The following is a 24,246-nucleotide window of genomic DNA, read 5'->3' as shown; positions in this document are numbered from 1 at the left end:
AAAAAAAAAAGATAAATGATCTAAACTGATTTGAGTAAATACCTTGGAATGTAACAGATGAGTCATAAAGAGTTTATATACATTGTATAACACTGACCAAAGTGTCAGTGGTAGCACATTCTGCATTCCCACCAGCAACGAATACAAGGGTTCCTGATCCTCTACGTCTCCACTAGTAATGGGTTGTGTATTGGATTTTAACCACTCTGGGTGCATAGTGTTATCAGTGTTATCTCCATTTTGTATTTATGTAGACTGTGCATCACATATAAAAATCTGAAGAAATAATTTCCTACCCATAGCAATGTTATTTTTCTTAAAGTAGAGTCACATTTATTTCTGGTAGGCAGCTAGGAATATTAGCCATATGGATAAGTTTAACTCACGTTTAAGGACTGAGACTAGAAGCTCTGCTTCCATGTTTACAGAGTCAGGTTTACCTTTGTCCAAGAGTGAATCTCTGTAGGATCCCAATCCAAAGCACTAGAAGATTTATCTAAACTCCTGTTTGTGGCAGTCTGAAATCCAATTATTGCTCCCCAAGCCCCTGAGGCTGTCCAAGCTTTGCTCAACCTCTCAACCTCCCAGTTTTCTCTTCTGGAACCACAAGTTTCCCTTCAGGGAAAAGCAACCCCAGGTACCATGCTCACCCTCTAGGAACTACACTTCAGGACACTGGTTTCACTGACTTGCTAGCTCTCTGGTATCTTCATGGGGATATTTTATACAATTCTTCCAGGTGTTGTCATGGTTAGCTTCGTCTTGCCCAAACTATTTTAACAAAATATTTGAAATCTTGGGTAATTTATAAACAATAGAAATGTATTTCCCTTTATTCTGGAGTTTGGGAAGACCAAGATCACAGTGCTGATAAAAATCTGATGAGGACCTACTTCCGCACAGACGGTGCCTTGGCTCCTAACAAGGCAAAAAGGACAAAGACAATTTTCGTGGCCTCTTTAATGAGGGCATTAAGCCCAATCACTGGGCACTGTCATTGTGACCCAACATCCCCCAAATATATTTTGTTCTAACTGCTTAGTGAGTCAGAATTTCATTATGTATTGAAGACAGGCATCATTATGTGGCCCAGTCTGGTCTCAAGCTCACAGCAATCATACTGCTTCAGTTTTCCGAATGCTGGGATCCAAGAGGTACATTAGCAAGCCTGGCTTAGATTTCATTGTATAAATCTGGGTAGGGGGACAACCAACATTCAAATCATAGCCTATGGGTACATCTGATTCACCTGTTTCCTAGTCTATGTTAATTTAAGAAAAGTACTACTCCTTTCAGATATTTTAAGACAGCTAATTACTGCATGATCATGTAAATACACAATCTAAAAATCTAGTTGTATTTCTCCATTTACTGGTTATTTCAGTTACAGCAAAACATACAAATATTTCTCTTATCAATCTTTCTTGAGATTTATTATTATTTCAATTATATGTGTCTATATGGAATGTGTACATGAGTACAATGCTTTCAGAGGAACTGCAGTAACAAGTGTGTGTGAGCCACCAGATGATGTGGATCCTGCAAAATGAACTTGGGTCCTTTAGAGGACCAACAAACACAATGAGCCAATGAGCCATCTCTGCAGACATCAATAACCATTGATTGAGCATGTCTATTAGGAAAATATATACACATATTTATGCATCCACACAACATGTATAACTGTGTCCTATACTTACTGAAGGTAATAATACAAAATAAAGAGATCTATAAAATCATGGAAGAACCAGTCTAGGGAATGTGAAAAAAAGAAACCAACTAGGTTCCATTATTCTGTAATTTACAGGGATGTAGACTGATCTGAAGGTTCTCAGTAGGACTGGTAAGTAACAAACACTGTCTGAAGAAAATTCCCAGCGTAAGGGATACTGTGAACTTCCAGACAGGATTCCTGTCCAGTGGTGTCTTCATCCACTAAGCACTATTTAGCACATGAACTAAAGGGACCTTCTCTTTCCTCACTCTGTGAAAACACAGCCAGGAGATAACATTTAGCACCAGAAAGTGGGCCTTCACTCAGCACATAATCTACGAATGCACGGTAGTGGACTTCCTAGCCTCTTCAACAATGAAGACCAAATTTCTATTGTGCATGAGCTATTCCACTGATGATGCTTTTGTTATAGCATGCTGAAAACAAACTGTCCCTCCCCCTCTAAACTGAATCTCATCTCGTCTGCCTACTAAAGGGCGTTACTGTTCCCTTTATCTTTTTCTGTGTGCTTTTGAAATACCCTACAATTTCTTCCTTCTTGAAAAATACTCACCCCTCCCTGGCTACTAATCCCATTTCTCTCCTCTTTTTCACAACTAAACTCCTTAGACAAACCAATGTTTCCATATAACCAGCTCTCACTGACTCCACTTGAATTATTCCTGCCTATTTACTAGTCCACGGAAATAAGCCTTGTGAAGGTGACCGGCACACAGTGAAATCCACCCTTAGCCTTCATGTGCTATCTTATCATCATACCTATTAACATCACTTGATCCCAAGTGACCCTTTGCGAGGCATTTCTTCATTTGGCATCAAGTTCTTCTTTTGGTTCTATCATACTGGCCACCACCTGGTTCCTCCTCTTCAACTTCTAAAGTTCAGAATTCCTTAAAGTTCAATTCTCAGATCTATTCTCATTGAATTGTACTGCGTTACATCCCATTTATATGCTGACGAGTCCAGCTTCTAATTTACCAAATACAGTCTACTCTCTTCTAGTTATGAATTTCTCATCTTCATGTGGAAGCTGGATGTGCATTTGTATCAGTCAGTGTCATATTACTGGAACAAGATATCTGAGGTAACTAACTGATTTAGAGTTCCAGGCTAAGGTCAGGTCACCCCACTGCTTTGGTACACCGTGGCAGGAGGGTGTAATGGAACAAATTACTTATAAGTCAGAAACCACATCAAGTAGAGACGGAGGCCCCGCTCTCCTTTCAAGCACATGTTTTCAGTGACCTTCCAGTACCTTCTAAGAGCCACAGCACTTGGAACAAACCTCAAACAGAACAAACACACACACAGCTTGAGGAACAAACCTCAAACAGAACAAACACACACACAAACTCTTGTGGGATACTACGCAAATAACAGTAGCATTTCAAAAGTTAACATGTTCAGGGGATGGAGAGATGGCTCCATGTTAACATCATTGCTGTTCTTCTAAAGGATTCAGGTTCAAGTTCCAGCACCCACATGGTGCTCACAACCTAGTTAACTACAGTTCCAGGGGATCTGATGCCCACCCTGGCCTTTGAGGGCACTGCATGAAAACATTCATATACATAAAGTGAGATACTTTAAAAAAAAAACAATTTTTAAAAGTTAGCATGTTCAGCCAGGCGGTGGTGGCGCACGCCTTTAATCCCAGCACTCGGGAGGCAGAGCCAGGCGGATCTCTGTGAGTTCGAGGCCAGCCTGGGCTACCAAGTGAGTTCCAGGAAAAGGCGCAAAGCTACACAGAGAAACCCTGTCTCGAAAAACAAAACAAAACAAAAAAGTTAGCATGTTCAAAAATGCATGTTATTTGACTCTCAAACACGTCCATTCTGGTCCTTCCCATGTCAGTAATCACTCTCTCTGTTCTCCCAGAGGTTCAGTCTAAAATCTTTACCTGCTTACATATCTTTCCCATTCACACTACGGAACCATTTCAAAGCTTTACCTTTAAAAGATAGACACATTGTGACCACTGAGACCCCATCGTTAGCTCTCCCCGCTAAGAAACCATGATCACGAATTTGGACTACTAAAGCTGTCTTCCTGAGTGCTCTTCTGCTTTTCTATACAACAGTCTCAGAAACTCTTCTCAGTTCACAAGTGTCCAAGTATTCCTATGTCCTTCAGAATCAAAGATGGAGCTCCGGTGTTATCTGTTCTCACCCTAGACACCAGAGCCTCCCTCCTGTGCTGTCCACAGAACAAGCCGTCTGCACACTTTTGTATCTGCTGTTATGTCTGGAACAAGATCCTCTATGTAAATCAACGAGACCTCTTCTTGCCTTTCCTCGAAGTCCTGCTCAGATGTTACCAAATAAACCTTGCCTTATCACTTAAAGGATGTCAGGCTCACTCCCTCATCTTGTTACTTTTAATCTTAGCAGGCACCCTCCTCTACCTGTTTATGTTTCCTACCTACTGTATATCATGTTCCTTAGCACGGAATCTGGCCACCTTGGTATTCCGGTGAACTATACCAAGTACTTAGCAAGGAGTCAACATACTTTTTGAATTGTCTTAGTTACACCACTATGGAGTAATACTTCACCAAAACTTGGGTCCACTTAGAACCTGAGGACATAAATATAATGCCCTCAGAACTATTATTTGTTTTTTGTGCCCCACACCCTAGGACTTTCTGAAGTGGTAGGCTGCCCTTTGTAAGCAGGAGGAAGTTCCTCTCAACCTCTCCTATTTATGGTAATGAAGTGACTTGGGGCTGGCCGAGGCTCAGGAGCCTCAGGAGGCTGTGAGAGAACCCGAGTGCGAACATGAGGATACTTTAAGGTCCGCTCTTCTAACCCACACGGAGGAGAGGGTATGCCAACTGAGCTCTGCCAAATCTCTTCAACACAGAAATTAGACACATGGAGAGCTTCTGTGCTGGTGAACAAAATAAGTCACTTAGAGAGAGCATGGTCCTCTACACCCTACACAATTATCTATGTATCAGCTCCATTTGGTTATTCCCAAATCGTGTTTTTTCTAATAAACTGACACACATCAGTAAGATGCTCTCCTGAATCCTAGCAAAATTTTAAATATCAAAACAAAATCATGGGAACTCCTAAGATATGGCTGGTTTGGGTACCTTACACTTGTGACTAGAGTTGGAGGGGAGGCATTCTTAGGGGACTAAACCCAACTTGAGAGATTTAACTATCATTCCAGGTAGTTTCAAAACTGAATTGCTCAAGCAAGACCAGTTGGTGTCCCGAGAACTGAGGATTGGTTGTTGGTATTGGAAAGCACCCCAGAGTGATATGATTTGGGAAAAGGGTCTTTACAGCTGCAATCAAGTTAAAGAGTGGTTACAGTGGATGAGAGGAGGCATGTTCCATTAGCATTCCAATATCATCACAACCTAAGACAAATGGATGCCTTCCAGTACAGAGGAGTAATAGAGCACTTACAGAGCCGGGTGCAGTTGCACTCAGGAAGCTAAGGCAGGAGGATCAAGCTGGCCTGGAATACAAAGGAAACTGGAGGCTACCCTGCACTGCCTGAGATCCTGTCTAAAAACACAGGGGAGGAAGAATGCAATCTAGGTAGCTGTGTTCCCCTGCTGAAACCTCAAAAACAAGAATTGACTGGATTCCCCTTTACTACCAAATTAACCACGTTCAAGGACCATCTTCCCCCTATAAAAGTGTGTGTGTGTGTGTGTGTGTGTGTGTGTGTGTGTGTGGTGTATATGTAGGGAAGCCACAGCAGGATGTCAGGTTCCTGCTGTCAACTCTCTGCCTTACTCCTTCAGACATTGACCCTGGAGGTCACAGGGGTTTGGGTTTTGGTTTTGGTTTTTTCAGGTAGGCCGACCACCACGGAGCCCCAGCAAGCCTCCTGTCTTTGCAGTCAACAGCACTGGGGTTCTGGGCAAACATCTGGCCACAGCAGCTCATTTTCCACAGCACCAGCTCCTCCTGACACTCTCTGTATTCCTCGCTCCTCCCAAATCTCACTTCACGTCTGACTTTATTGGACGCACTCATCTTTCTGCTTCACTTCATTATTTCTAGTCACCAGTACCGTAGCTTTCCTTGAGTCTAGGGCGTGTCTACACGGATGTGATGCCATCACTTCCTGTCGTGTTCGGTTAAATCTACTTGCACTCCATGTTCTTCATTCTACACCTAATCCACTTCCACCCTCTGACAGCTAGAATGACCCCTTGACTTATTTATTTACCAGCACATTGTGGGTTTTTGGTTTGTGATGGTTTGTTTTTTAGACAAGGTCCCGCTATGCCAAGGCTTGCTCTAAACTCCTGAGCTCCAACAGCCCTCCTGCCCCAGCCTCCTGAGTGGCCAGGACCACATGCACACTGCACTCGATTCTCTTTTGTAACTTCTCCTCTTGAGATACCTCTCAAGCTAGTTGTTCTTCACCTTCACTCCTATACTCTGAACTTCCATCCAGGTTTCTTACCTCACTTAAAGTTCACGACGTAAACAGTTTCCAGTCTTCAGGTTTTTTGTGACTTTTACTAAATCTGCTCTTTGACCATTTCATACATGTCTATAATGGATTCTGAATCCTCCTTCTCCAACTTCTCTATGACCACTGGGTTTAAGTAGGGCTGTGTGTGTGGTCATGGGTTTCCAACTGTCTAGCGGATCCTGGTGGGCATTTTCTAGTTTACTTATTTATTGGAACAGGGCGGGATGGATGGGTGGGTGGGTCGGGTCTTGGTACAGTGGTTCTCAAATTAGTGTCTATATAATTGACCTGGGAGTGGTTGATAGTATTATCCAGGCATTTCTTTTTTTTTTTTTTTTTTTTTTTTTGGTTTTTCGAGACAGGGTTTCTCTGTGTAGCTTTGCGCCTTTCCTGGAACTCGCTTTGGAGACCAGGCTGGCCTCGAACTCACAGAGATCCGCCTGGCTCTGCCTCCCGAGTGCTGGGATTAAAGGCGTGCGCCACCACCGCCCGGCTGTTCTTTTTTTTTTTTTTTTTTTGCATTTCTTAAACATTATTTTCTTTCTTCAAAGAGATTATACAGTTGTCAAGGATAAGGAATGATGATGGCTTCCCTTCTCTCTCAGCATAATGCTAGGCCACATAACATAAAATACTTTACAACTTAAAGGCTATGGCTCATCACTTTATGGGAAAACGTTTACAGTAGTATTTGACCAAGAACTACTTCAGGCTGGGCCTGTGGGTGCACACCTATAATACCAGCACATGAAAGGCAAATGGATTTCTGAGTTCCAGGACAGTCAGGGCTCCATAGTGAGACCTTGTATCAAAATAACAACCCAAAAAATTACTTCAGAGAGACTTACTTTAAAATAAAAATGGCAAACTGTTATTTCAAGTGCCTCAGAAGGACAGAGAGCTCCCTGTGCTCAGACCAGGAGACCATTCCTCATATCCACACAGAAGCAGTGAAGACAGGCTGCAGAACTACTGAGAGAAACCTTTAACCAGAGAACAACATTCCAATTCAAGGTCCCTGGCAATGCTTTTCAAAAATCAATTACAAAATGATGAACATATCAACATTGCATTTCCACCAAAGGCTCTACCTAAATACACTTACTAAAAATGATATTAAGTCTTGTGCTTAGAAGTTTAGCATTCTGAATAAACATACCCAGATGGCATGCTTATCTAGCCTGGAGGGAAAACAAAGTTGCTAGTCTTGAGTTTAAGGATTTTTCATGGGTAAGAAATTACAAAGAATTATGACTTCTATTCTAGGTTACTAGTTTATGGTTTAAGTCTTACTGCATAAGAAAGTTATGATTTTTTTTGACATTTAAATGAAGAACTTAAAGTTTGTTACCCTGCTATAAATTACGTTTGTAATGATAGAAAAATTGTGATAGGGAAGCTTTTAGTTTGTTTTGTTTTGAGACAGTTTCACTGTGAACTCTGCTGGCCTGGTATTCCCTATGCAGACCAGGCTAGCCTCAAACTCACAAAGATCCACCTACCTCTGTCTCTGCCTCCAGGGTCTGTGGTTTAAGGGTGTATATCACTGTGCCTGGCTATGAGGTTTAACCAAAGCAAGGAAATGCTAAGAGTTAATTCCCAGTGATTATGCTGACACAGGAAGTAGACTCATGAGTCACGGCTCTACGGAGAAAACTTACAAGGCACCTAGACTCGAAGACAGCGGGAAAGTGAAGAGTAAGAATGTGGTGGAGAGAACACTGGAGGAAGAGTAGAAAGTACGGACTGTATACCAGACATCCAAGTCAGGATCTCCCTACCCTGGTTTTCTGAAACAAAATCTGCTTAAGTAGTCCAGGCTGGACCTGAACTCACACTCTTCTTGCCTCAGCATCCCAAGTGCTGGGATTACAGGCACACACCACCATGACTTGCAAAGTTTGGGTTCTAACTAGGCAAATATCTTGGTTATCTACGACTTCAGTTCCCCAATTTGTAAAAGGTATCTGAAAGCTAAGGTCACTTAAAACCCTAACATTACGTATTCTTACATACATAGTACTATCCCTATCTATCCCTCTCTCTCTCTCTCTCTCTCTCTCTCTCTCTCTCTCTCTCTCTCTCTCTCTCACACACACACACACACACACACACACACACCCCAATCTTTTTTTCAACTGATGAGATTAAGTTCCTAGGGCAGTTGTTCCACGTGGTGTGACAGCTCCAGGTCACCGTTATTCGCTGGATTGAACTGAGCAATTTCCTAAGACTTAAATCATAATTCACACATCAGATATTAAAAAGTGAAATAAAAGCTGTGTGTGCCTTCAATCCCAGCACTGGGAGGCAGAGATAGCCAGATCTCTGAGCTCAAGGCCAGGCTGGTCTATGTAGTTCCAGGCTAGGCAGAGCTACATACTGTTTCAAAAACAACAGGAAAAGGTGAAATGAGAAGCTGAAGAGACGGTACAATGCTGAAGAGCATGAGACCTGGAGTTTGGATCCCACACTCCCCTAACAAGCCAGGCATCTTAGGCACACCTGTAACCTCAGCACAAAGGGATGCGAGACAGGAAAATCGCTGGAGCCTGATGACTTCCAGCCTAGCCTCAAAGATACACCCGAGCTCTAGATTCAGAGACACCCTATCTCAAAGGAATACGTAGAGAATGACAGACATACCAGTCCTCTATGCATAGGGAAGTGTACCGACCCCCATCTTTCTCCTTGCAACCCCAAAAGCAAGCAAGCAAATAAATAGATAAACAAACAAACAAATAAATAAATAATAAATAGTTTGAAAGTGAAATGGCACTATGTTCTCACCCATCAGGTAGTTAAGTATTTCAGACAAAAAAGGTTTGCATTTTTCAATAGTGGTAAAATATTACTTTGCAGGGTTTTAAAATATCACCTCCTGCCCTCTTTCTGGTACACCTATGATTAGTTGATAATCTCTGTAACCACCAGATGTCATTTTTCCAAAACAAGCCAACCAAAATTAACCTTAACACTTAGGATCTGATTTCTACAACATTTATTCCTAATACTGCAACATAAAAGTTTATCGGCAAAAGATAAACAGCTCATAATACTTCCTAGAGATTTCTTAAGTACAGTAGGATTTCTAAGATCATCTTGAGTCATTAAAAAAAAAAATCACTGAATATTCATTAACACTAGTAGCCTTTCAGAATTTATATATGGATGGAAAGGAATACAACTGACAAATGAAAAAGAAAAATGTGCTTCCATATGGGTAAAAAATACTGGGCTTCTTACACAAGAAATGTCTTCTAATCTCAACCCCATATTACTTTTAGTATTACATAGAGAATGACTGAAGTCATTTCTCTTACGCACGCAATGAACACTTCACTTATCCACTAACAGACAGATATTAAGACACTGGTATAACTAGTATTCACAGTCTTTCTGTGAGACACATCAAACATATACACACAGCCCTGGCTCTCCCCACCCCAGGTCTGCTGTAAGAGCAGCTGAATCACTGCCACAATGAGTCACTACTGCTGATGGGATCTACTACAGTCCTCACTGAGGCAGAAAAAAGCTGTAACTAGTGACTAGATGAATCATCTGGCTACTTAATTTCCATGAAGAACTGCATTGTTTCCAAGAATGTGAAGCTTTTAGACTCTAGAAGACATATGCCTATAAACGACAATTTAGCAAGCATCAAGGTAGCAACTGTCAAGAGTGGCTTCCGAAGTCAGGGTAAGTCCAAGACTCCACATTTGTTTCTCTATTTTCTGAGTTGGAAACACTCTTTTTCGTTGTTTTTTGTTTGACACAGGATCTCACTAAGCAGGCCCGCCTGGCCTAGGCCTTGGTGGATATTCCTGGGAAGTTCTTAGCAATGAGCTACATCCCCAGCTCAAGAAAAAGGACTTTAACCACAAAAGCAACATTACAGATGTTAAGTATAATTAAAACAGGTTTAATCATACTATAACTTAAGTGAAGAATGAGTCATACACATTTGTATGGAATGGCACTGAAAAATATCATCTATAAGGAAATATAATTTAACTCTAAAAAATAGAAATGCACCTGTTGCTTGGATTTTCCCAATTGTCTCTGCAAGATTAATAGAAAAATGTGATGTTTAGATATCAAGTGAAACATGCCACAAAACCTCAGCCTCAGTTATACACGTTATTCTTGGAAAACCAAGTTTGACTCTACAGAAACCATTTTCTTTAAGACAACTTGCCTTTTTCTGAGCAGTTGCAGCTCGCTGGAGTTTCTCTTTAGCTTGATTATACTTCTCTTCTCTGTCTGTGATACGCTCCTGAAGTTTATGCTTTTCTTCCAACCACTGGATCTGTTTTTGCTCCAGTGTCCTGTCAGAGAACATGTACACAAACTAAGGGATGTGACAGAAATTCTGAGAAGACCAAACGGGCACCATCACGAGCGTACTCACACTCCCTGCCTCTCTGACCACATCCTACCTTCTCCAGCTGGAGTGACTCTCCTACAGCCACGTATTTCCTCACATTGTCACTACAGAGCAAGTTTCGTGAATATGACACTGTATTCCAACTAATAGAAACACTATGTTTACACCAAAGCCCCTGGAGTTAGGTATATCTGTCATGTCTTTTAAACAAATGAGGAAACTGAAGTTTAGAACACTTACTAAGTTGATAAAGAAACTTATCTATTTATTGGCAGGATAAGCACTTAAAACCTGAACCCCTGAACAATGATTATAAACATCAAGCCATGAAAACTGTGCCTATTAAAGGCAGTTACAAATCAAGCCTGATGCTGGGTGTGGTAGGGAACGCCTTTAACCCCAACACTCCAGAGGTATAGGCAATCTGATCTCTGTGAGTGAACTCAAGGCCAGCCTGGAATTTACATAGCAATTTCCAGGACAGCCAGGATACACAGAAAGACCCTATCTCAAAACAAAACAAAAAAACATCAAGCTAAATATTAAATCTTAATGAAGAATATTTTTCTGTGTAAATTTCATATAAATGACATTTTAAGTTGTATCCTAGTAACAACATAATTTAAAAGCTATTCTGCATACTTATCAAGAATATGAATTTTATTATCAATACTATGGCCATTAAAAATCAAAATAACAAACCCTGGCATGTTAGATTGCTTGTCTAATTACTCATACAGATTTTAAGTATATTAGTTGGAACAAAAGTTAAATTCCACTCATCTAGAAATCCATCCTTTTGTTTATTCTTAGTCTGGGTACTGAGAATTTAACTCAAAGTCACGCACATGCAAAGCGAGCACTCTGCTGCTGAGCCCTAGCCCTAGTCCAGTCATACTGGAGCAATGCAATGAATACCAGTCTGAAGGCAAAAGTGGGCGACTTAAATATGTCATTAGAATTCTCACGCTTGTTTTAATCAAATACGCCAAGATTAAAAGATACACATTTCTTTGGCAAAACAGAAGAAAAATAAGTTAGAGCATCTGGAATGTCACAACACATTATTGAGATACATCTTTCTTACTGCCTTCCCATACATAAAACTCCATCTATAAAGCACAGACAAGCCTTAAAATATGAAAAACAGAAAAACTGTAGAGAAAAAGCTTTATGTGGTAAAACTGATTGAAGAAAAAATTTGGAGAGAAAACTGTGCTGTAGATAAATAAAAATAACGTGCTATAAAAACAAAGCAAATATAAAACAGTATTCTACATTTGGTTTTGCTTTTTTAAATTTATTTTTGTGGTGCTAGGGATCAGATCTAGGGCCTCTGTGTAACAGCCAGACAATTGTTCTGAGCTACATACACCCCAGCCCCATTTTACCACATGCCAACGTTTTCTAGAGAGTATAAATCCTGAGCAGCACATTTTCCTGTCTACTACTAGTAAATTTCAAGGTGAAAAGAATATAAATAAGTAAATAACTTCACAAAAGGGAAATCCAAAAGGGTAGTTCTAGGAAGTCTGTGTGCTTGTGTAACACACACACACACACACAGAGAGAGAGAGAGAGAGAGAGAGAACAACCTCACAACTAAATCATTCTGTTCTCTGGCACTCAGAACAGATTTGGGAAAATGTGTTCTGGTTTGCTCAATGAATAAAGGTTTTTCATCCATGCCTAAAACTTTTAAAAGCAATTTAGGAGTAAAAGTTCATTTTCTAGAAGGAGAAAGTACACCATCTAAAAATACATTCATGTTTCAATATCAATAAAATATACTTTATATAGCAGAAGGAAAAAACAGTTTGTACATAATGAAGAGCACACTCTACTTTTCAACTTCTAGCTGCACTTTTTCAGCTTGGCTTCGTAAATGTCGGCATTCCTGTTTTAATCTCTCCACCGTGTCCTTCAGCATTTGGTTTGAATTCAGCAGGTCATTCTCTGACTGTGTCAGCGAGGTCACCTGGATCTGCAAATGACTGATTTGCTTAAAAAAGAAAAAGAGAAGCAGAAAGACACTAAGACAGGCATAAGGGTATGTGAGAAGCAGAGTCCCTCCCCTCAGGAATGTCTCTCCCAGCTGGCAGGGCCCACAAGGATACCCTGTGAGAGAACAGATAACAAGGGCTAGAGTCATTTCTCACTATACCCACAGCCTTTCACTACCATACACGACCTTAAAGGGCTGAGCCATTAGGAGTGTGAGACCTCCTGCTCTAGCGCCATTCGCCAGCACATGGATCAAACTCCGGCCCCACTACCTGCACGTGGAAGCACACGTTTTCCCTATGATATGTTGGAGTTATAGACCGGCTGGCCAGAAAGACCTCAACGGTTGTATTGTGATTAAATAGACCTCACTGGGGACAACTATAATCTACATCCCTCATGAACCATTATTTTATCAACTAATAAAGGTCTTTATTTTTCTTTCAGTTTAACTTCTTGTTAGCCATTCTCTGAAAAACCTTTCAGAGTTGACAGAACCAAGAGACAGGAATCAAAAGAACCCACCATAAGCCTAGGATGCAGCTCAGCAGTAGAGCATACTTGTCTAGTTAATATGCACACAAGCATCAATTTGGTCCCTACCGTCACCAAAACCAAAACACCATCAAAAGATTCAAGAGTCAATATAAACAGGGTCTTGTCACACAGTCCAGGCAGGCCTCAAACTCATGATTCTCCTGCTTCAGCCCCCCAAGTGCATGACAGGCAAGCACCACCACCCCTAACAAGAAGCAAGACTCTTGGTTAAGTGGGAAATAACTCCATTATATGGCCGATAATATAAAAGCCACATAAGATTATATGTGCACGCCGAGCAATTACTAGAATACAGTAATATGTAATATGGTATGTCTCAAATTGCTATTTTAGAATAAATTTCCTCATGTAGAACTAACTTTTTTTTAAAACTGGGGTGGAAAGCATTAACTCTATTACTGCAACTTTTTAACTAAGCAAACCTCAAGAAACTTAATTTTAGACCCATGGATGGCAGAAATCCCAATGTCTAAGTATTATAGCCATGCCTCTCAGAGAATAAAATATTGTGCCCTACAGGGTAAGGCCCCAGAACTGCACATGCCAGCGACGCTGGCTGACATGTAAGCATTGTTCTCTCTCAATTAGGAACCCAGAACTGCACGTGCAAAGTAGTATCAGCTGGTGTGCAAAAATTCTAAATGGTTCCTCACTACTCACAATCTGAGAGAATAGAAATACTTCAAAGAAAAACAAAACAGAATTCAGAAACAAATAATCTTATGTATTTTACTCAACATTGTATAAATATTTCCCTTAATTAAAATACAAATTTCTTCCCATAAATTTTATACAGATGCAGCAAGAAAACAAAACGACCCATTAACACATCACAGAACATAAAATTAATTCGTAACTTAAAACCTGACTATTTCTATCTAATTTTAAAATTCAGAATGTCAAAATATTGTCATTTTAACAATAACTTAAAAAATCTGTCACAGGCCACAGCATACTAATATATTAGGATAAACAGCAAAAGTAAAACAAGTCTACTAATTAAAGCAGAAAACTGAAACATTTTATCTTTATGTAACAGCTTCATCAGTATATTATCAATTGTGGTGATCAGATTTCAAAGTACTGATTATGATTAACTGCAATAACTACATAAAACAGACTTAAAAGGAGCATTCAACAAAATAGAAGCAAAATGTGTACTACAATCACACCTGTTTCAGCTCAGCATTTTCAAGTTTTTCTTTCTCTGCTTTTTCAGTATTCACAACTTGTTGTTGAAGTTTTAACCTGAAAACCACAACCAACAAAAGATGATGAATCCGCAACTGACTTCTTCCCGAGACTGGGCATCACTGTACTGATGTCTAGACTCCCGGGAGCGACGTGGCTGTCTATGACGAGTACAGAAGAGCACTGCTTCTTAGAAGTCAGCACATACACGCCAGAAACAGTGGCTGTGAAGCAGAGGTTCTCAATCTGGGGGTCACATATCAGATATTTACGTTACGATTCATAACAGTAGCACCTGGGGGTCGTACATCAGCTACCCTGCAAATTAGATACTTACATTACGATTCATAACACTAGCAAAATTACAGCTATGAAGTACCAATTTTACGGTGGGGGGCATCACACCATGAGGAACTGTTTAAAGGGTCGCGGCCTTAGGAAGGATGAGAACCACTGCAAGTCTAAAGGGAGGATTCAGCCATGCTTCTCCTTGCTCTTCACAATTTTATTTCACTCTTCACCTTTGAGTATGTGCACACACCACAGCAGTGTGGGGATGGACAAGTGTGGGAGTTGAGGTTCTCTCTTCTCAAACGACTAGTTTGTACCAAGTGGAGAAAAGAGCCAACCAGGACAAAAGGCAAGTTGGAAGATTAGAAGGGAGAGAAGCACAAGGGCTACCAGTTTCAGTGTCTCCAGGGAGCAGAAAACAACGAAAGAAAAGAAGAGACTCACATCTTTGAAGGGAACGGTTCTGAGAGATGACAAGCCCTGGGCATGGACAGGTATACGGGACAATAAAACAGATTTAAAAATGCCTGAGAGAGGATACCATAAGCTACACAGCTAACATGAATAGTTCTTCAATATGGATGATGGATGGCAAGGGACAGGAAAGAAGGGCAGTGTGAGCAAGGTATCAAAGACTCCATAAATGTTAAAAGATTATCTAGTAGAAAATAACTGGAAAAGGAAAAAGAATGGAGACAAATTAGATGCACCAAATATCAAGGGGAAAACCATTTTAACCAAACTTGGTCAGATAAAGATCTGAAACAAGAGGAGCTTACCATTGCCACTCTCCTTGAGGGAAAGAAGGATTCGTTTCCACCTAAAGGGGTGGGAGGTGTATGCCCTCTCAGAATCCACTGAGAGGTTTTAAAAGGAAACGCTGAATCGCACAGTATTTTATGGTAATAGAACAAGACGCTACATCAGACGCACTCAGTGTGGTAGTGGAAGAACTAAGGCTTGACTCCCAGCAGGAGAGTGGGCAGGGTGGGGGCGGCAAGGGGAACAGAGGGGGATGGAAGGAGGGGAAGAGGAAATGAGGGTGACGGGGGGGGGGGGGGGGGGACGACTTTACGAAGTAGGTGGTAAGAGATTAGGAAGTGAAGGATCAGTTAAGTTGAGGAATGATAAACTATAATTATACTTTAAATATGATCATGGAGGTAGAGATAGGAAATGGGGTAGAGGGTCAAGTCACAACAGAGAATCCAGCTGGAGAAAAGCCTAACTGGAAATTACGGGACACCAGTAAGATGGCTGTCTCAAATCCCCTCACTGTGTTCCTGTCAACTGCCATGGTCAGAGTCTGGACTCTCCACTCATGCAGCTGCTATGCTATCTGAACATTCAACAGATAAAGACCGAGCAGTCGACTATAAATGCTGAGCCTACTTCTGTTGTGGAAACATGATAAATACAGACAGGCCCCACTCTTACCACTCCAACAGCACTATCTGATAAGACGCTATCCGGTGATGGAAATTATTATCTCAAAGTTTCAATTTGAAAAGGCACTAGCTTCATGGTGCTACTGAGTGCTTTTGACAGTATGACTGAGGAACTGTCATTTTAATTTCTTAAAGTTTTAATTAATTGAGCCTCAGATTTAAATAGTTACATGTGATCGGTAATACCATATTCAGTGGCAAAGGATCTTGCCTTCATATAATGTCCATGTCCATTACCAAGGGAAAGCAAGATAATAAGACAAGCAAGGGGAGCTCTTTGTGGTTTCTCTAGTACCAGAAATTCCTAGAACAAGTCTCTTCAGAACAGTGTCCTCAATACCGACTTTCTGAAAGCAAGTGTTCAGCCTCTTAAGCACTTAAGATGGACTGTCCATTGTTTACCAAAAGGGAATTTCTTGAAGAGGTACGAGAGCACTGAAGCAAAACATTGCTAGAGAATCATATAATTACTGACACAGGAATCTCTGCGCCCTTCAAATGCTACTAGACCCTTCACTTCTGTCCCTTACTCGGCAGCCCAAATTGTAAAGGAACTGGTTTAAATGTCCAATTCTAAGTCTAGTGCTTCCTAAGAAGATGATACACAGCAAACAATTCTTCTCAAGATACAAATGGAAACGAGGCTGTATTGAATGATGTTTAAAAGGGTCAGTATCTACCTGTGGGCAGCCAAATAAACAAGCAAACCTAAAGCAATGATATAAAAATGGAGATGACTTTAAGTTATGCAAAAGATACATTACTTTAAAAGGTATCACTACAGGTGATATCTTAAATGTTTAAGCCTCCTCCCTTGGACAATTAGTGCTTTAATTTCTTCTCTTCACCTCTGATATCATACCCTAGCTTACCCAGAGTGCCTTATTCCCTTTGACATACTGATAGGCCCAGAGACGGACATGTGAACCAGACTCAAACCACTGTCTAGATTTTTCTAACCTGAACTGACAAGTAACTGTTCTCCTTTCGTTTCAGCATATGCACTTGCCTCCAGAGAAAGCAGCAGAAAGTAAAGTCAACAAGGAGAATGGGAGGAGGAGGGAAGAGAGAAAGAAGTGACTTCTAACTGCTCATAGCTGAGCTGTCCATGCAGGTGTCCAAGAAAACAAAGAGTATAAACCCTGTCCTTTCTACAGCTACGTCAGCTGATGGTCTCTTCGTTTTCTTGTAATAGCCTGTGTTAGACCACTGTTAAGGGAAGCTGGCTCACACCTAACCTATAATTTGTACATGGTTAATTAATTTTACAGGTAACTTCACAAACTTCACAAGCTGAATAAAATTAGTACAGAGGCTTTCTCCAATACAAAATGAGGCGGGGGGGGGGGGGGGGGGTTGCACACATGCGTGCACACGCACATTCAAGCACACACAGACATGCACTTGTGTGGAGGTCAGACACTGACACTGGGCTGTCTTCTTCAAATGCTTCTCCACTTTATTTTTGAGGCAGGGTCTCTCCCTGAACCTAAACTTGCTCTTCTGGCTAGACTGACCGGCCAGTCAGTCCCTGGAGCCACCTGCCTTTGCTCTCCAGTGCTGGCATCCTCGGTGTGCACTGCCATGCCTGGCTTTTTACGTGGGTGCCAGGGATCCGAACTCAAGTCCTCATGATGGTGCATCAAGCATGTCACCCACTGAACCATCACCTCTGCCATAATGAATACTTCTTAAAACACTATTCTTTGCACTATGACAAGTTAGTGGTGAAAACAAAACACTAGTATATAATAACTTAAAGCAACTCTCAAGCATGCATTAATGTCTAGACGATCAGCTACTTATCATATAGTGTAATTTTTAAATGATGGACTATTTTTCAATATTTACATTTTTTCCCTGTCAGGACCCATTTTTTTTTCCTTTCCTTTTTTTTTTTTTAAGCCCCAGATCGTCTCTGAACTACCACAGACTCTACTAAGTGGAAGTTACAATTATAGTTATTTTAGTGAAAAATAAACAGGTGATTGACTTGACTAAATTTATAAAACAGTAAATAAGTGACGTAACAATTATGTAACATTCCAAACATGGAAAACTATACAATCTTGAGAAGTACTCCTTCTGTCAGACTGTCTATGGTTAAGGTGTCTTATTTTAAGGACAACTTATGGGGCCAATCACATATTATAAATAATCTGGAGAAACTCAAGAAGAATAAAAAACAAATTCTCAGAAGTGACTAATGAAATAGAAATGATTTACATTATAGACAAGTTAAAGATGAAAACTGTTTTGTATTTTATTAAATGCTCCCAAACAAAATAAAACAAAAGCTATGAGCCAAGTTTATTACTGTCTTTAAGTAATGACAGAACGGTGAACATTTTATCACTACGGCTGCAGAAGCTCTAAGCAGTCTAAGTACGCTCCAATTCAAACAGAAAACATTCTAAAGGCCAAACCGAGACCAGGACACAATAAAATAAGAGATGGGGCGCTTCCCTGGGAGGGCAGAGACGGAAAGTCTCACAAGAACTCTCCGGAACAGTTAAGTAAATATCTACCTAAATGAAAAGATGGGCAAGACAATGGGCCACCAACAGGCTAAGAGACCCTGAGGAGCAGTTCTTTCACTAGTGATGTGGACTAAGAAGCTTGCCTCAAAGCATAGTCTACAACCTCAGATGACTGCAAGTCACTTATCTTTAATCTTTATAAGTCACTAAGATTTAGGTTTTTTTTTAATTTAGAAAGCAAATATAGAGATCTGCAGGTACTGAAGGGCAGATGCTCTAGCACTATATTATAAATGCTTTCTGTAAGAATAATTCAGAAAGTAACAAAGCCACACAAAACCACACCCTTAGTGTTAATAGAAAATACCAAACCTCAAAACAACTCTAAGTGAAAGGGGTAGTGGTGGAATACCAACTTCTAGCAACTCATCCGTCATGGTCCCGTCTGCAAGACGGTAGATACACATAACTCACCCATTAAAACGAGGGAAAAACCACAACTTATACTTTGTTCATTAGCAATGCTACACTATGCGACTACATGGTGTATACAGAAAACACATTTCACAAAAAGCAAGTAACGCAGAAAATGTAGGAAGGAGACAACAATGCGTCAGAGAAATGGGAGCAGTATGAACATGTAGAATAATGACATCAGACAAGGCAGAATCACGTAAAAAACAAGCGAGTAACCAAAAAGGGGTACTGTGTAATGTAAAAGACCCACAACCGATCATCAAAACGTAGCTTACAAGTATATTCCCAACTGCATAGCAACCACCTTTACGAAGCAAAACTACAAGCATAGGCAGAAACACACTAATAACGAGACTGTAATATTAATTATTTCATACGGAAAAATCAAATGAACAAAAATAAGAAGTACACAGAAAACAAATTTCCTAAGGCAAATCTTTATGGCTGTGTGTGTATGTGTGTGTGTGTGTGTGTACACACAGCACACACACACACACACACACACACACACACATAAATGTATCAAATGTTACCTGACTTGTAATGGTTCAACTTTACAATGTGAAGGTTGTATGTCTTCAGCAGAAACTGCACCTCAAATGTTAAATTTTGATCTTTCACCAGGCTAGAAATATACAGTATAGCATGCTCGCATAAAACCAGCCAGTGGCAGCGAGCACTGGCCAGCCATGTGTTGACTAAGGCAAACAACTGCCATTTTACAGGACACTGGGATGGTACGATGAAGTCAGGCAGTAGTGGTAAATACATTTTCACCTTCGGTGGGGCTGATTACACTGTAACCCACACGGGTTGAAGAGCAACTGCACTCACTTAACTCAGGTCATCAGACCCACAAAAACGGATCACCCACTAGAGGCATGAGGCAAAGGAGGTGACCATTCTATGCAAACTGAGACAGTCACTGAGGCTGACACCAATGTCAGAGTCAGCCGATAAAGATGAATGCTACGGCTGGAAAGATGGCCAAGTGGTCGAGAGCATTTGCGGCTCTGGCAGAGGACCCACATTCGATTCCCAGCACCCACACAGAGGCTCACAACCACCTCTACTCCAGTTCCATGGTATATAACACGCTCTTCTGAGCTCTGAGGGCACCGGGCACATACATGGTATACATACCTGTAGGCCGACACTCACAGAGATAAAATAAACATTCTTTTTCTCTTTAAAGTTCACACCCTGGGGGTGTTTCTCTTGCCTTACCCTAGTACTGCCCTTGACAGATAACAAATAAAATATTAATGTGCTGCATAAAGTAGAAATATTCTCTAATGACAATGCAATGAAACTCAAAATCTGTTAACAATAAAATAACAAAAGAGAAGCAAGAAGAGGAAGGATATTCTTTCCTACTCAAAAATTTGAGTAGGCATAGGATTCAAGGTCAGTTATGTCAACTATTTCTGCCGCACCACTGAGTAATCATAACATTGAAAACAACACCACTTGTAAAAGTATTAAAGACCTAGGCATAAAACTTTGTAAAAGATGAGTGAGACAGTGAAGTATAAAAGTACAGGGACAGTAGTAGAAAAATTACTTTACAAGAGGAGTGATGTGAGATATTCATGGATTGGAAGGATTAATATTCTTAAATTAACCTATAAGGTCAATATAATTCCAATCAAAATCTTAAAAAGCAGGGTTTTTATATTTATTTAATTTTAATCTATTTTATGTGTGTGAATTTTGCCTGCACATATGTACAAGCATCATGTGCACGCCTGTACCCAAGGAAGTCAGGAGAGGGCATGGATGCCCTGAACTGGAATTTTACCAATAGTTATGGTTATGGAACTGGACCCAGGTCCTCTGCAAGAGCTCTTGACTGCCATGCCGTCTCTCTAGCTCCTAAAGCTAATTTCTTAATCAATGAAGACACAGCGCAGACAATGAGCACCAAGGAGGCCTACCCTCTACACTCCTACTCAGTGCTGAACTGGGCATCTGCCAGTGCAATTAGGTCATCAGTTCGGAACTGAAGACTTGGTAAAGAAATAAAATTATGTCTACTTCTAAATGAGGTAATTAAAAGTAAAATTAACTCAAACAAATCAGTATGCAGACAGAATATAAATTAACCTATAAAAATTTATTGTCCTTATAAACATTAACAGCTAGAGACCAAAACAAAAGGGAAATATATTCATAACAAGGATTAAATACTTAGAAAAAATTTTTAACTCCTTCAGAGAAGGAAAACAAAGAACTCAACGGCCACCGAGACAGCTGAGTCAGTCAAGGTGAATGTGCCACATGCTGTAAAAAGTCTGTTCCAAGGCACTGCTTCTCAACCTTCTTTATGCTGAGACCTTTAATACAGCTTCTCATGGTGTGGTGACCCACAACCATAAGATTATTTCATTGCTACTTCATGACTGTTATTTCCGCTAATGTTATGAATTGTAATGCAAATATTTTTTAGAGCTAGTGGTTTGTCAAAGGGGTCATGATAGGCTTGAGAAACACTGTCGAAGCTAAATTAATGAATATGTCTCTTTATTTGGACAGCAAATACATTAATAAAATCAGTCTAATTATTTGAAAATCTAGAGCCTTCTGAAGACCCGCAACTTTCAGAGGAGGGTTTCAACTGTAAATAACAGTTAATTTAATTGTACTGCACCTCTTCCAACAGAAGCAGCCAAGGTCTCAGGTAGTTTTGTATGCCACCAGGCAGGACTGTGCATACAGTCCAGAAACCAGAGTGGGTAAATGCTATCTGTCCCCCAAATATGGAAAACCTGTACCTTGATTACTGACTATTACTTCTGATACAAAAGGTACAAAGAAATAGGTAGTTACTGTTCCCTTTTTGGCTGAGATCACTTCTAGGGAACTCTCAGAACCAGTGCCTACCCTCTTATTTGTCTTCATTTGACTTTTGTTCGACTTTTGGGAGACAGGTATTAAAGATCAGGACATTCAAAAGCAGATGTAGAGAGAGCTAGGGTTTCTGAGGTATGCCTACAGTCCTAGAACTCAGGAGGCTGAGGCAAGAGGGTCATGAGTTCAAGGGATACACAGAAAGATTTTATCTTTTAAAAAAGCAGATGCAGGGCTGGGGAGAGGGCTCAGCAATTAATAACATAGGCTGCTCTTCCAGAGGACCCAGTTTTAATTTGAGCACCCACATGGCAGCTCACAACCACCGGTAACTCCAGCTCCAGGGGATCCAAAGCCTTCTTCTAACCTTCATATGCCCAAGGCACACATGCACAGACATATATGCAGACAAAAACATAAAATAAAAACAAACCTTAAAAAACAAAAACTTAGCCGGGCGGTGGTGGCGCACGCCTTTAATCCCAGCACTTGGGAGGCAGAGGCAGGCGGATCTCTGTGAGTTCGAGGCCAGCCTGGTCTCCAAAGCGAGTTCCAGGAAAGGCGCAAAGCTACACAGAGAAACCCTGTCTCGAAAAAACAAAAAAAAAAAACAAAAAACAAACAAACAAACAAACAAAAAAAAAAACTTAGGGCTGGAGAGATGGCTCAGAGGTTAAGAGCACTGCTTGCTCTTCCAAAGGTCCTGAGTTCAATTCCCAGCAACCACATGGTGGCTCACTACCATCTGTAATGAGATCTGGTGCCCTCTTCTGGCCTGCAGCCATATATGCAGGCAGAACACTGTATACATACTAAATAAATAAATCTTTAAAAAAAAAATTGACTTTGTCAAAAAATATCCTTAAAAAAAACAAAAACAAAAACTTAAAACCTTAAGAGGCCAGAAAGCAGTGGATGGATATATTTAATACACTTTTAAAAAAAATTTCAACTAAAAATCCTGTATCCAGCAAAAAACAATTCTTCTAGATGTTTATTTAAAACATTTTATAATAAAGTTCATCTAAAAATTTTTTTTAGAGTGAAAGAAAATTCCACAGCCGGGCAATTGTGGTGCACACCTTTAATCCTAGCACTCGGGAGGCAGAGGCGGGCGGATATCTGTGAGTTCGAGGCCAGCCTGAGCTACAGAGTGAGTTCTAGGAAAGGTTCCAAAGCTACACAGAGAAACCCTGTCTCAAAAAAACAAAAACAAAAACAAAACAAACAAACAAAAATCCACATAACAGTGAGGAAGTTGGTAGTCCTAAGACCTATGCAATAGAAATGTTAAAGAGTGGCCCACTTGGTAAAAGGAAAGCCTATTAAATAATAACTCAAATCTAAATGAAAAAGAATAACGACAGTAATGGTAGACCCATGTGAAATTATAGAAACTATTATTGTAACTTGCTTACTAATGGCTTAATAGATTAAGATATTTTAAAATTAGTTTAAAAAATTTAGTATTATTGTAACTTTAGCTTACAACTTCACAATATGTTCTAGTTAATTTAAGAAATTGATTCACTGGGGAAAAAAATTATGTTTAGGGGCATATGGTACACAGACATGTAATTTTATAACATGAACAACAGAAAGTGGTACAGATAGAAATAAAATGTGTATGTCTTTGCAATTAAGCTGATATAAATTCAAACAAAAGTATTAGAAGCATAAAGATATAAATGTAAATCCCTTGATAGCCATAGCTATAAAATATACAATCAAAAGAAAAGAATTTAAATATTCTTCCTACCAAAAGAGCAGAATAAAAGAAATCAAAAAAGTTAAATACAAAGAGTAAAGTATTGAAGGGAACAAGGGGGAAATAAAATTTAAAGACAGAAAAGTAGTAATTACTTTATAAATGTAAACACATAAAATGTGCCAATCAAAAGACAGCCAGTGATAGAATGGGCAAATAGTAAGATTCAACTAAATGATGCCTACAAAGCATTCACTATAAATCCAAAGTACAAATAAACTGTAAAGGAAAGCATGGAAAATACACCCCATGTGGACATTATCCAGAGCGGACCATGGCAAAGATAAGAACCCTAAACAAAACAGACTAAACTTTATAAAGTTACAATAAAAATGAAGGACACTGTAAAATGAAAAGGTCAACACACCAAGAATATATAACAATGACAAACAGCTGGATATGTATTAGACCACCAAAATACAGAAAGCTGGGCTAAGGAGAAGGGTGCGCAGGTAAGTACTTCCGGTACAAGCACAAGGACCTGAGTTTAGATCCTCCAGACCTGCACAAAAAGCAGGGTGCAAGGCAGCTCACTCCGGCAATTCCAGTGCTAGGAGGCAAAGACAGGAGGGTCGTGGAGCTCAGTGGCAGACTGGCTGGCTTCAACG

At 40.2% G+C, this 24,246-nt stretch overlaps 1 protein-coding gene across 4 annotated transcripts in view; it reads right to left on the bottom strand.

Annotated features, from left to right (window-relative positions):
* Positions 1–24,246, bottom strand: part of Cep83 (centrosomal protein 83) — a 113,139-nt gene that overhangs the window by 11,020 nt on the left and 77,873 nt on the right. For 2 of the 4 annotated variants that reach the window (XM_052753168.1, XM_052753169.1), the window contains exons 11-13: positions 14,306–14,381; positions 12,416–12,573; positions 10,383–10,512 (exon numbers count right to left, since the gene is read on the bottom strand). In XM_052753168.1, the coding sequence (XP_052609128.1) occupies positions 10,383–10,512; positions 12,416–12,573; positions 14,306–14,381 (364 nt within the window). The other 2 variants (XM_052753170.1, XM_052753171.1) reach the window with 2 other exon arrangements.

Source organism: Peromyscus californicus, unplaced genomic scaffold, assembly GCF_007827085.1.
Source record: "Peromyscus californicus insignis strain IS unplaced genomic scaffold, ASM782708v3 Scaffold_24__1_contigs__length_46423439, whole genome shotgun sequence".
Lineage (NCBI taxonomy): Eukaryota > Metazoa > Chordata > Mammalia > Rodentia > Cricetidae > Peromyscus > Peromyscus californicus.
This window is presented reverse-complemented; position numbering and strand designations above follow the sequence as displayed.